This window comes from Jaculus jaculus, chromosome 3, assembly GCF_020740685.1.
Source record: "Jaculus jaculus isolate mJacJac1 chromosome 3, mJacJac1.mat.Y.cur, whole genome shotgun sequence".
In the NCBI taxonomy this organism is placed as follows: Eukaryota; Metazoa; Chordata; class Mammalia; order Rodentia; family Dipodidae; genus Jaculus; species Jaculus jaculus.
In genome coordinates, this window is record NC_059104.1 from 148659878 (window position 1) to 148672657 (window position 12780).

A 12780-nucleotide genomic window follows, 5' to 3' on the forward strand; every position below is an offset into this window, starting at 1 on the left:
GATAGCTCATGCTACTTAATTGCTCTACTACTGAGCCACACCCCTACCTCCTTTAAAATAAAGTTTTATTGGAACATAGTATAGCCATTTGTTTATGGATTATCTATGGCTGCTTATGTACAACCACAGCAGAGGTGAATAGTTACAACAGAGATCACGTGATTCTTGAAGCCTATATTATTTGCTTTCTGGCTCTTTACCAGAAACATTTGCCTACCTCTGATGGGCAGCCTCTTTCCTTTCTCCACCATCTAGGCTGAGGTTATGGTTGAATATCTTCTCTTCCTGCTCTTCCCAAGCCTTTATTTGCTTTCCTTTCTGTTCATAAAGGCTGGTACTGAGTCCTCCTAGAGGAACAGCAGTTTCTTCTAGCCTATCTCAAGTACAAATCAGGGCTTTGCAAATCCTGGCGGATATCTGCCATGGCCATATGTGGGCTCACCCGTGGGGCTCTGAGCCTCATCCTCTGGCCAGTACCTAGTTGGGGATTGTAACAGGTCCATTCTCTTCTATAACTGGTCTTGCATGACCTCTTCAAGAGGCATAACATCCATCAGACCATCTCCCTTTTCTCCATTTACACTGTTCCCTCAACAAGGAAGGAAGTACAGTGGCTAAGTTCAATGGGTTTGGAGCCACACAGACCTGGGATTTAATTTTCGCTATCTCTTACCAGCTTTGAGACCTGGGATGAGTAACCCTTTCAGAGCCTAGTTTCTTACTCAAAACAGGTTAGAGCACCTACAATGTGCCAGGCTGGGCTGTGTTTTGGACACTTTAATTATGCCCAATTTCTAGGACCTGTAGGTATTAGTAGTACATATAAAATGCCAGGCTTGTGTGGTCTGTCCACAGGTGTGACAATACGTGTCTCTCCTGTCGAAATCAAAATGTCTGGGGAAATCTAAGCTTGACCACGAGGTGGCAGCACAGCCTCCCCTTTACTTTCTCTCTAGATCTGCCTGTTTCCCGGCCAGTTTTTTTCTTGCACTAACCCAAAGCTTTGGGCCTGCTTGGTCAGCGCTCTACCGCTGAGCTATGGCCCAGCCTCTTCCCTACTACCCTATATGCCCTTCCCATGTTGTGCGGGGTGGTTCTCAGTGTCTCATGGAAGGAAACATGCTTCTTGCTAGGGAGAGAAACCGCCTCATAGCTCTTGGGGAAGGGAAGGGGCAATGAACAGAACTGCTGTATGCTCAGCTCTTCATACCCATCGCTTTCTTGTTCTGGACCCTGGGGACTTGCTCTTCAAAGGTAGCAGAATTTAGGGGGAGATGTCATGAAGTCCACACTTGACTTAGTGGCTTGGGAAAATATTTTTAGAAACAGAAAGTTTCTATATGTTAGCATGTTAACAGATGGTGAAACCTAGGAAAATATTTATAGAGACAGAGAGGGAGGCCAAATTGTAAGGATTACAAATCTAGGTAAAGGTTCATTGCACTATTTGTACCTTTTTAACAGGTTTGACAATTTTCAAAATGAAAAGATAAGGAGTGGTTATAAAATATGGTTTATGGCATTATCCTGATTTTGAGTCCCATAAAGATGGGAAATGTGACAGTGACAGGAACTTTGCTTTTACTGGGTTAATGAAAGCATGCCTGATTGTTTTCTCAATTTTTCAACTTTTCAACAAAGAGCATGCATGGTTTTGATAAACAGATTACAAATAATGGTTAAAAATGAGTCAAGAAGGGCTGGAGAGATGGCTTAGTGGTTAAGGTACTTGCCTACAAAGCCAAAGGACTCAGGTTCAATTCCCTAGGACCCACATAAGCCAGATGCACAAGGGGGCGTACGCATCTGGAGTTCAATTGCAGTGGCTGGAGGCCCTGGTGCACCCATTCTGTCTGTCTGTCTGTCTCTCTCTCTCTACTTGCCTATTTCTGTATCTCTCTCAAATAAATATATTTTAAAAATAAGTCAGGGGGAAAAAATGAGTCAGGAGAAAGAGGATGGGCATGGCTGTAAGGAGGTGTTCTCTGAGGTGGGACTGTGGCAGCATGGGGCTCTCCAGCAGTCTCCTTGGGACTCTGAGAGCTCCCGCTTCCATGAGCTTGCTTCCACCCCTGCTATTCTCAGCCAACCCCTTCTTTTCACTGACCTAGAGAGAGTGACCCTCCCACTCTCCCCAAAGGCCAGCAGGCCACTCTGCCTGTGGGACTGCAGCAGTGGCCAACCAAGGTGGCCTGACCACAGACACCTGCTGAGCCCAACTTCAACCCAGGAAAATTGCTTCAAGGGTAGAACTATTCTCTTAGTAGAGTAAATTCTTACTGGAGAGGAGACAATGAGTGTGAATGCATTCAGAAGCCCACGTGGTAGTACACACCTGTACTTCCAACATTTGAGCGTGCATCTGGAGTTCATTTGCAGAGGCTGGAGACCCTAGTGCACTCATTTTCTCTCTCTATTACTTTCTCTCAAATAAATAAATAAAAATTTAAAATATTTTAAGTAAAAGAAAGGAAGAGGGCTGGAGAGATGGCTTAGCGGTTAAGCGCTTGCCTGTGAAGCCTAAGGACCCCGGTTCGAGGCTCGGTTCCCCAGGTCCCACGTTAGCCAGATGCACAAGGGGGCGCACGCGTCTGGAGTTTGTTTGCAGTGGCTGGAAGCCCTGGCGCGCCCATTCTCTCTCTCTCCCTCTATCTGTCTTTCTGTGTCTGACGCTCTCAAATAAATAAATAAATAAATAGATAAATAAATAAATAAATAAAAAAGAAAGAGGGGCTGGAGAGATGGCTAATTGGCTAAGGCATTTGCCTGCAAAGCCTAATGACCTAAGTTGTATTCCTCTGCATCCACATAAAGCCAGATGCATAGTGGTGCATCTGGAGTTTGTTTGAAGAAGCTGGACACCCTAATGCACCCAATTTCTCTGTCCTTTCTATCTCTCTCTGCTTGCAACTAAATAATTTAATAAAAAATATTCATTTCTTCTTTTTTTTTTTTTTTGAGGTAGGGTCTCACTGTATCCCAGACTAACCTGGAACTCACTCTGTATCCCAGGCTGGCCTAGAACTCACAGTGATTCTCCTGTCACTGCCTAGCCAGTGCTACAATTAAAGACATGCATACCACTCCTGGCTTCATTAGTTATTATATGAGTTTTAAATAAATGAGTAAATTTATAATATATTTATAGAAATTTGGAAAACAAGAAAATATGAAAAAGGAAAAAAATTTAAATATTTTTACTTCTTTATTTGCAAGCAGAGAGAGATCAAGAGAAGAAAGACACAGAGAGAATGGGCATGCCAGGGCCTCCAGCCAGTACAAATGAACTCCAGATGCATATGCCACTTTATGCATCTGGCTTTAAATGAGCACTGGGGAATCAAACCCAGGTCGTTAGGCTTTGCAGGCAAGCACCTTTACTGCTGAGCCATATCTCTAGCCCTGAAAAGGGAAATTTAAATAACCCTTAATCCTACCAGCACCACCATTAATATTTCTTCCAGGTTATCCCCCTTGTCATTTTCACCAAGTTGAGATCAAGTTTTTTTTTTTTAGTTTTTTGAGATAGGGTCTCACTCTAGCCCAGATTGACCTGGAATTCACTATGTAGTCTCAGGGTGGGCTCAAACTCACAGCGATCCTCCTACCTCTGCCTCCTGAGTGCTGGGATTAAAGGTGTGCATCACCACACTGACTTTGTTTTCCAATGTTTTATTTATTTACAAGTGAGGAGAGAGAGACAGAGAGAAAATGAGCGTGCCAGGGCCACTGCAAACAAACTCCAGATGCTCCAGATGCATGTTGTAGCAGACAGTTTCACACTGCTGGGATGAACATCCAAACAAATACAGCTTTGTGGGAGGAAGGGTCTATTCCAAGCTCACAGATTGGGGGGAAACTCCATCAATGGCAGAAGAAGCTGCTTCCATTCATAAATCCAAACACAGAGAAACCACCACTGTCCAGCAACACCAGAAAAAAGCAAGCATAAAGCTTGCAGCAGAGCCAGGAGTGGTGGCACACACCTTAATCCCAGCACTCAGGAGGCAGAGATAGGAGGATCCCTATGAGTTTGAGGCCAGTCTGAGACTACATAGTGAATTCTAGGTCAGCCTGGACTAGAGTGAGACCCTACCTCAGGAAAAAAAAAAACAAAACAACAAACCTTCAACAAATGACCCCCAGAGCTCAGACTGCTCTGCATACCTTTGGGCTAGAATCAGATTTGCCCCCAAACATATCTTTAGGCTAGATCCCAGGATCTTCCCCCAGTGACACCTCTTCTAGCCAGGGGCCTGGAGACTCAAGTTACAGCTTAGTAAAACACCCAAGTCTATGGGGGAACATACATTACCATTCAAACCACCACACATGTGCGACTTTGTGCCTCTGTCTTTACATAGGCACTAAAGAATCAAAACTGGGCCAACAGGCTTTGTAAGCACAAGTACCTTTAACCACTGACCCATCTTGCAGCCCTGAGGTCATGTTTTATGCTCACCTTTTTTCAATCTGCTATCACTCCAGAATATTTATTTTAATTTTAAGAAAAATATCTTGTTTTTTTAGTTTTCTGGCACTGTAACAAAATACCTAAGATAATTAACTTGTAATTAGCCGGGCCCATTGTTTGGAGCTTATAATGAGGTAGCATATCAAGATAGGAAGTATGGGCTAGGAAAATGGCTTAGCAGTTGAAGGTGCTTGCTTGTAAAACTGCAGACCCTGGTTTGATTCCCCAGTATCCATATCAACCCAGATTCACAAAGTGGCTTATGCATCTGGAGATTGTTTGTAATGGCAGGAGGCCCTGGCATGCCTATACACAGTCTCTCTCTGTCTCTCTGTCTTTCTCTAAAATAAATAAAAATATTTTTATGTTTATTTATTTATTTATTTTAAAGTCATTGGAATTTTGTTTTGTTATTTATTGAGACAGGTCCTCACTCTGTAAAAAATATTTAAAAAAAAAATGGGAGGGCTAGAGAGAAATGGTTTGGCAGTTAAGGTACTTGCCAGCAAAGCCAAAAGACCCAGGTTCAATTCCCCAGTCCCTACATATAGCCGGATGCACAAGGGGGCACATGCAACTGGAGTTTGTTTGCAATAGCTAGAGTCCCTTGTACTCCCATCCTCTATCTGCCTTTCTCTCTCTCTCTCAAATAAATACATAAAATATTTTTTAAAGAAAAGAATGTGGCAGAGCAAGACTGTGCCCCATGGCCTGGAAGCAAAGAAAACAGGAACGGGCTGGGTGCCACAGTCCTCTTTGAGAACACACTCCCAATAACTTAAACCCCCATTTCATAAGGTTTCCATTACCTCCAGATACTGCCACACTGGAGACCAAACCTTTAATCTCTGGGGACAGTCAGTATCCAAACTACAGCATTTGTGAATATGATTTTTCAATATTCTGAAATATTCCATGGGAAAGATGTCTGTAAGTTACTTTGGGCCTCTATAGATTGGATAGACTTCTGTATTTTGGGAACACTGAGGCTCATCCTGGCCCTAGTAGGGAATGGAAGAGATTTTTCCCACTCCATATCCAGCTGTTTCTCCCTTTCAATACAGCTCCAGGTTCCAGCCCAGCCCCTCTCTCTCTCTCTCTCTCTCTCTCTCTCTCTCTCTCTCTCTCTCTCTCTCTCTCTCTCTGATGCCTAGAGTAGCTACACATTTTCACAAGGACCTTAAATAAAGCAATAGAGGCCTAGAGTCAGCAGGGCTGACCACCATGGCGTTGGGAGCCAGAGGCAGGGCTTGGAGCCAACAGCAGTGTGAGCATGGGGGAACCAGAGGTGACAGGGGATACGACATGTAGTTGGGGGCAGGTCAGCTTCAAGGTCACTTTGTCCTGAGCCTGGTATTTGAACTGCATGTCACAGGCAATGCAGTTTCTAGTTTGGGTCCCAGAGAGAACTGAGAAAATGCTTTATCTAAGGCTTTGCACTTGGCTTGCTCAGAGGCAGAAGTCTGGGGCTTCCCAGAGAACTGTCCCCTGGGGTTTCGTGACAGGACCCTCAAGCATGCCACAGCTTTAAGGAGACATCGGCCACACGCACGCCCACACACACTATCACCAGCGGTTGGCTTCCTTGCTTTATCACACATGCCCTCACACAGTTCAAAGCTTAAGGTTCCCAACTCTCTACTTATGTTTCCTGTTTACTACCTGTGTCTGAAGTAATGTCCACTGGCTCTAAATCTAGGTGAAACGGTGAGGGTCCATGTGGTAATTCATCCAAGGTTCCAAACTTGCAATAGTCTGCCCAGAGTGTTTTCATAAAACTCGCACTGGGATTTCTGCAAGCAGCCAGAGTGCAACAGAAACTGCCTTTAAAGTTTGGCAAGGAGGCCAGGCCTCACCAAACATGCCACCCTCCCAGCAGGCCTCTGCTCCCCAGGGTACCATTTCTACCTGCCTGGACTCCCTGTTTGTTTCAGTGTTACCATGGCTGGATCAAACTTTTTTTGTGTGTGGAGGGGAAGCTGTTTTGCCACTGCAAAACAAGCTTTAGACGCATGTGACACTTTGTGCATCTAGTTTTATGTAGGGGCTGGGGAATCGAATACACACTAGCAAGCTTTGTGAGCAAGTGCCTTTGACCACTGAGCCACCTCCCCAAGTCCCTGGGGTCAAACTTCTGATGAACTTTGAGGACACCAGGGACCAAACAGAAGCACAAAGTCTCTCCTTATCTTCTCTGTGTCGTATCAGGCTTCCCAACAGCCAGGCTCTGCCTCCTAGCTTTCTGCCTGAGGCTGGGCTTCTGGACAGCCTACCAGTCTTTGTTCTACATAACACACGGTCCCCTTGGCCAGGGGTGGCAAACACTGTATGACAAAGGTGGGAAGAAGAGGGTGAGAAATGTTTTGTTTGTATGTGGGGGTTTTGTTGTTGCTGTTGTTTTGTTGAGAAAGGTTCTCACTGTAGCCCAGGCTGGCAAGGAACTCACCATGTAGCCCAGGCTGGCTCCAAACTCACAGAAATCCTCTTGCCTCAGCCTCTCAAGTGCTGAGATTATAGGTGTGAGGAACCACTTCTAGCTATGAATGGTATTCTGACTATCTCTGGCTCCATAGTTGTGAGCCTGTCCTAAAATTCCTTTGCCTTTTTTTTTTTTTTTTGAGGTTTTTCCAGGCTGACCTGGAATTTACTATGTAATCTTAAGGTGGCCTCGAACTCAGAACAATTCACCTACCTCTGTCTCCCAAGTGCTGGGAGTAACGGCGTGTGCCACCATGTCCAGCGTCCTTTGCCTTTCTTGAAAAACAAAGCAATGTCCAACTCTCCCAAAGTAATTTGTAGACTCATACCTCAAATCAGGATGCTGGGCTCCTAGGGCCTTGTGTAGGGACTTACCCATGGTCTACTTTCTCTCCCACGTTTTGGAATATCTTTTTAGAATATGAACAGTGTTAGTCACTTCTCATCACTATGATCAAACACTTGAGCACCACATACTTAGAAGAAAGACTGAGTCTGGCTCATGGTTCCAGAACTTTCAGCTCATGGTCATTCTGATTGCTTGTTCAACCAAATAGAAAGGTATTTATTTGTTTGTTATTTTAAAGTATTTTATTTATTTATTTATTTGCAAGGAGAGAGAATATGAATGGGTATCCCAGGGCCTCCTGCCACTGCAGACAAACTCCAGATACAGGCATCACTTTCTGCATCTGGCTTTATGTGGGTCCCGAGGAATCAAACCTGGGTCATGAGACATTGCAGGCAAGCATCTCAACTGCTGAGCCACCTATCCAGCCCTGTTTATTTTTTAAAGTATTTTAATAATAAGATCATATTTATTTATTTGAGAGAGAGAAAGAAGCACACACAGAGAGAATGGACATGCCAGGGCCTCCAGCCATTGCAAACAAACTCCAGATGCAAGTGCCACCCTGTGCATCTGGTTTATATTGGTACTGAGGATTTGAACCTGGGTCCTTAGGCTTTGCAGGCAAGTACCTTAACCATTGAGCAATCTCTCCAGCCCTGGTTTAAAAAAATTTATTTATTTATTTGTTTGCAAGCAGCTTTATGCTTATAGCTATTTATATGTGTATTGGGGAATCAAACCCAGGTTCTTAGGTTTTGCAGGCAAGTGCCTTAATTGCCAAGCCATCTCTCTAGCCTGTTTGTTTGTTTTTATTTTAACTTTTAATTTGAGCTGGAGAGATGGCTTAGTGGTTAAGGCACTTGCCTGCAAAACCAAAGGACCTGGGTTTGATTCCCCAGTACCCACGTAAGCCAGATGCACAAGGTGGCACATACATCTGGAGTTCATTTGCAGTGGCTGGAAGCCCTGTCACGCCCATTCTCTCTCCCTCCCCCTCTTTCCTCTCTCAAATAAATAAATATATAAAATAAAACTTTGAATTTATTCGCACATATGTATGAGTATGCGAGGGGACATGAGTGTGTGCCAGGGCCTCCTGCTGCTGCAAATGAACACAGACACTTGCACTACTTTCCACATCTGGTTATGTGGGTAGATGGGGACTTGAATATGAGCTCGCAGGCTTTGCAAGCAAGCGCCCTTAACTTCAGAGCCACATTCCCAGGTCCCAGACAAAAGGCTTTAAGTGTTACATAGCAAGACCTGTCCCTTGTTCCTCATCTCCTTTGGGCTTGGCTGAGTGTTGGCATCTGGAATGAGGCTGTGGCAAGAGGAGAGGGAGGGTGCGGAGGTGGAAGCCTGACTCTGGTGGCCTCCCATTGGTGACTAGGGCAAACCTTGAAGACTTGGAAACCTGTCCTAGTTCCACAGGACACTGCCTGGGCACTCAGGAAAGGTCAGCCAATGTTTGTTGCTAGGTCCAAAGAAACAGTCTTTCCCTGTGCCAGCATTATGTTTATAAGTCATCCATGTCTCTTTGGGCACACTAATGGTTTTGAGGCAGGCTAGAAAGAGGAAAAATTAGGTTATGAGAAGGGAAAGAATCCCCCACTCTGGGATCTAGTGTTTCCTTTTGACTGGCAATTGAGAAACTTCAACTTATTAACTGATAAAAATAAAAGCTGCCTGCAGAATTTCTTTTCTTTCTTGTTTTTTTTTTTTTTTCTTTTTGAGGTAGGGTTTCACTCTAGCCCAGGTTGACCTGTGACCTGGAATTCACTATGTAGTCTCAGGGTGGCCTCGAACTCATGGCAATCCTCCTACTTCTGCCTCCCACGTGCTGGGATTAAAGGCATGCACCATCATACCTGGCAACCTGCTGAATGTCAGAGGATGGTGAAACATTCCTATAATCTGACCACTGGGGAGGTAGAGGCAAGAGGATCAGGAGTTCAAGGTTACCTTCATCTACTCAGTAAGTTCAAGACCAACTTGGGCTACATGATATGATCTCTTTGAAAAAAATGCCTATAGAAATAATGCTAATTTCCTAAAGACATCTCAAACAAGGATGTTCCAAACTATAGACTACTTACTTAGGGGCCAGAATGTTTGTGACCTTGAGTTTAACTGTGTTAGCATTCCTCTCTCATTCCTAAATCTAAACAGTATATCTCACAAAACCACCTTACAATGCCATTTATAAGAGGAATTTCCTTAGGATAAATAAGTCAGCCAGACTGGATTTTTTTAATTTAAAAAAAAAACATTTTTTTAATTTATTTGAGAAGGAGAGAAAGGGAGAGACACAGAGAGAGACAGAGTATGGGCACACCCTCTTGCAGTGGCCTCTTGCCGCTGCAAATGAACTCCAGATGCATGTACCACTTTGTGTCTGGGCTTTGTATGGGTACGAGGGAACTGAGCCCTAGGCTGGCAAGCTTTGCAAGAAAGTACCATTAACCACTAAGCCTTTTCTCCAGCCCACAAGCTTGGAATTTTTTAAAAAACTTTACTTAATTAAACTTTGCTTAATCTTTTAAAATTTCTTGTAAATCACAGCATTTGAGCAGTGTAACTTGGAAAGCCACAGAATATAGCCATCATAAAGACACCTGTGTGTGGCTCTGTTTACCACAAAGCCCACTCTCAAGTGCTAGGCACAGACTGTCCTTTCCCTAAGCATGGCTCCCTGAATGCGAAGCCCATGCTCTTGAGTACGAAGTGTGTGCCCTCCCTCCTCCCTGTTCACTAGCCTCCAGCAGTGCTTCACTATGACCATCCTGAACTTCTTTTCTGCACCTTAGTCAAAGACCCCCTTCACCAGAGTGAAGGGCTGTGAGCGGAGGACCTCCCCTGCTACTGGCAGCAGCGGGGGGTGGGCTGCATCTCCTACCATGGACCGTTGTGCTGCTTCCTGAAACTTGTCCTGGTTCCATCTGTCTGTCTGCCTCCCGCATGATCTCACTGAGGTCAGGTGTCCAACCCCTCAATCCAGCAGACTCTCTTCTGCTTGTTTACTGACATATATACTACATCCTCATCACCACCACGCAGCGAGAAACAGAGGTGTACTTAGGTCATATCACCCGAACTGAGCCACCAGTTGTAGGGGAAGGTGCAGAGTTTGAAATCAAGCAATTTGAGTCCAAATCTTTTTTAAAAAAATATTTTATTTAGCCAGACGTGGTGGCACATGCCTTTAATCCCAGCACTTGGGAGGCAGAGGTAGGAGGATCGCTGTGAGTTCAAGGCCACCCTGAGACCACATAGTGAATCCCAGGTCAGCGTGGGCCAGAGTGAGACCCTACCTTGAAAATCCAAAATATATATATTTTTAAATCATATATATATATATATACACACACACACATATATATATATATTTAATTTATTTGAGAGAGGGAGAGGGAGAGAGGATGAATGGGCATGCCAGGGCCTTCAGTCACTGTAAATGAAGTCCAGATACATGCACCACTTTATGCACTTGGCTTTCCATGGGTACTGGGGATTGAACTCAGGCTGTCAGTACGCTTTGCAAGCAAGCACCATTAACCACTGAGTCACTGCTCTAGACCCTGAGTACATATCTTAGTCTCCAGTCTGCCCATCTCTTCCCATGCTGAGGGAAGATGATGCCACACTGAGGTACGTACTGTAGCCCTGATAGGCCTGTATGGGACTAGACACAGTAAGTCATCAGTTGAGGAAAGGAATGAGGCAGATCTGTGAACACTGCCCAGAAATGGCCTCTGGGAGACATTTTGTTCATTTTTATTTTGTTTGTTTTGTTTTTTGTTTCCTTGTTAAGGCAGGGTCTTACTCCAGCCCAAGCTGACCTGGAACTCACTCTATGGCTCAGGCTGGCCTTGAACTCATGGTAATTCTCCTATTTCAGTCTCCCAAGTGCTGAGACCATAGATAGGTCTGAGCCACCATCACTGGCTTTGTTTTTGATTTTTTTTGAGACAGTCTTGCTATGTTGCTCAGGCTACCCTCAAATTTGCTATGTAGCCCTGGTTATCTTTGAACCTGTAATCCTGCCTCAACCTCCTGAGTGCCAGAACTCCATGCATGCACTTAGCTGACTTCCAGCATAGAGTCTAAATGCAAACAGCAACAAGTACAGCAGTGTGTGTATGCGTGTGTATTGGAGTCCAGCCTGGTCTTGAACTCATGGCAGTCTATCTCAGCATCCAGAGTGCTGGGACTAAAGGCATGTACCACCACACTCAGTTTGTTCTTTTTATTTTATTTTAAATTTATTTATTTATTTGTAAGCAGAGATAGATAGAGAGAAGAGAGACAGATGAAGAGAATGGGTATGTCAGGGCCTCCAGCCACTGCAAACGAACTCCAGACGCATGTGCCCCTTTATGCATCTGGTTTTACATGGGTACTGGGGAATCAAACCACGGTTGTTAGGCTTTACAGGTAAGCATCTTAACCACATAGCCATCTCTTCAGCCCCTTTTTATATTTCTAAAGAAACAAAGTGTAGGGCTAGGGACATGAAGGTAAAGCCATCTTTTGGGAGTTTCCCACCTGAACACAGGGTGTTCAGGGTCTGCCAGGGGCTCAGAGAGCTGGGCAGCTGGAGAGACATGTCTCATTTCTGGTTGTATGGCCCTTAGCTTCCAGAAGCTGGCAAAGAACGAGGCAAATAGACGTGATTGGTGGGTCCGGCTGCGGAAGTACTCCATGTTTCTCCATAGAGAGAACTTAAAGAAGTGACCTTGCCCTGGGACTCTGAAGAGGTTCCAGCCCAGGCAGCCACTGCAGGACACCCTGAAGCAGAAGACTGTGCCACAGAGCTTCAGCTCAGGCCCTGGCCTTGCAGTCTAGAGAAGGTATTTTGTGGACCTTCAAACACTAAGCATCTCATCAGTGCCCTCAGGTGGACATGTCACTCAAATAAACAGACTGCAAGTTGCTGTGGTATGTGCCCCATTATTCATACCTAATCCAGACTCTAGTAAGGCCCAGCTAGTAGCTGTCCAGGCCTGGTCAGGACTTCTGGCTACATAAGCCTGGAAGAGCCACTTCCCTGAGATGAACGAGACAGCTAGCCCACCAGCTACTGTGTGACCACTTTTCCTCCATTAATTACTCCCTCTCTGTGCCAGCTGCTGGCCCTCACAGAAGCTCTTAGAAGGGCAGGGGTGTAGGTCAGTAAGAGAGTGGGCTTACCAGGGTGGAGGCACTGGGTTTGGTCCCCCAGAAGAAAGAAAGAGAGAAAAAGAAGGCAAGAGGAAGAGGAAGAATAGGTTAAGGGAGGGAAGAACAGATAGATGAAGGGAGGGAGGGAAGACTGATTTGAAAGGTGCTGGTGGGCTGAGAAGATGGCTCAGAGGCTAAAGGCACTTGCTTGCAAGACCTGCAGCCTGTGTTTGAGTCCCCAATACCCACATGTAACCAAACGCACAAAATGGCACATGCATCTGGGATTCATTTACAGCAGCAAGAAGCCCTGGTG

At 45.0% G+C, this 12780-nt stretch overlaps 1 protein-coding gene across 2 annotated transcripts in view; it reads left to right on the plus strand.

The window, feature by feature from the left end:
- The window catches only part of Wdr93 (WD repeat domain 93), a 62041-nt gene extending 49783 nt beyond the window's left edge, over positions 1 to 12258 (plus strand). For both annotated transcript variants that reach the window (XM_045145845.1, XM_045145846.1), the window contains one exon: positions 11939 to 12258. In XM_045145845.1, the coding sequence (XP_045001780.1) occupies positions 11939 to 12038 (100 nt within the window). In that variant the 3' untranslated portion in view covers positions 12039 to 12258. The remainder of the gene's footprint in view (positions 1 to 11938) is intronic.
- Positions 12259 to 12780: the final 522 nt, after the last annotated feature.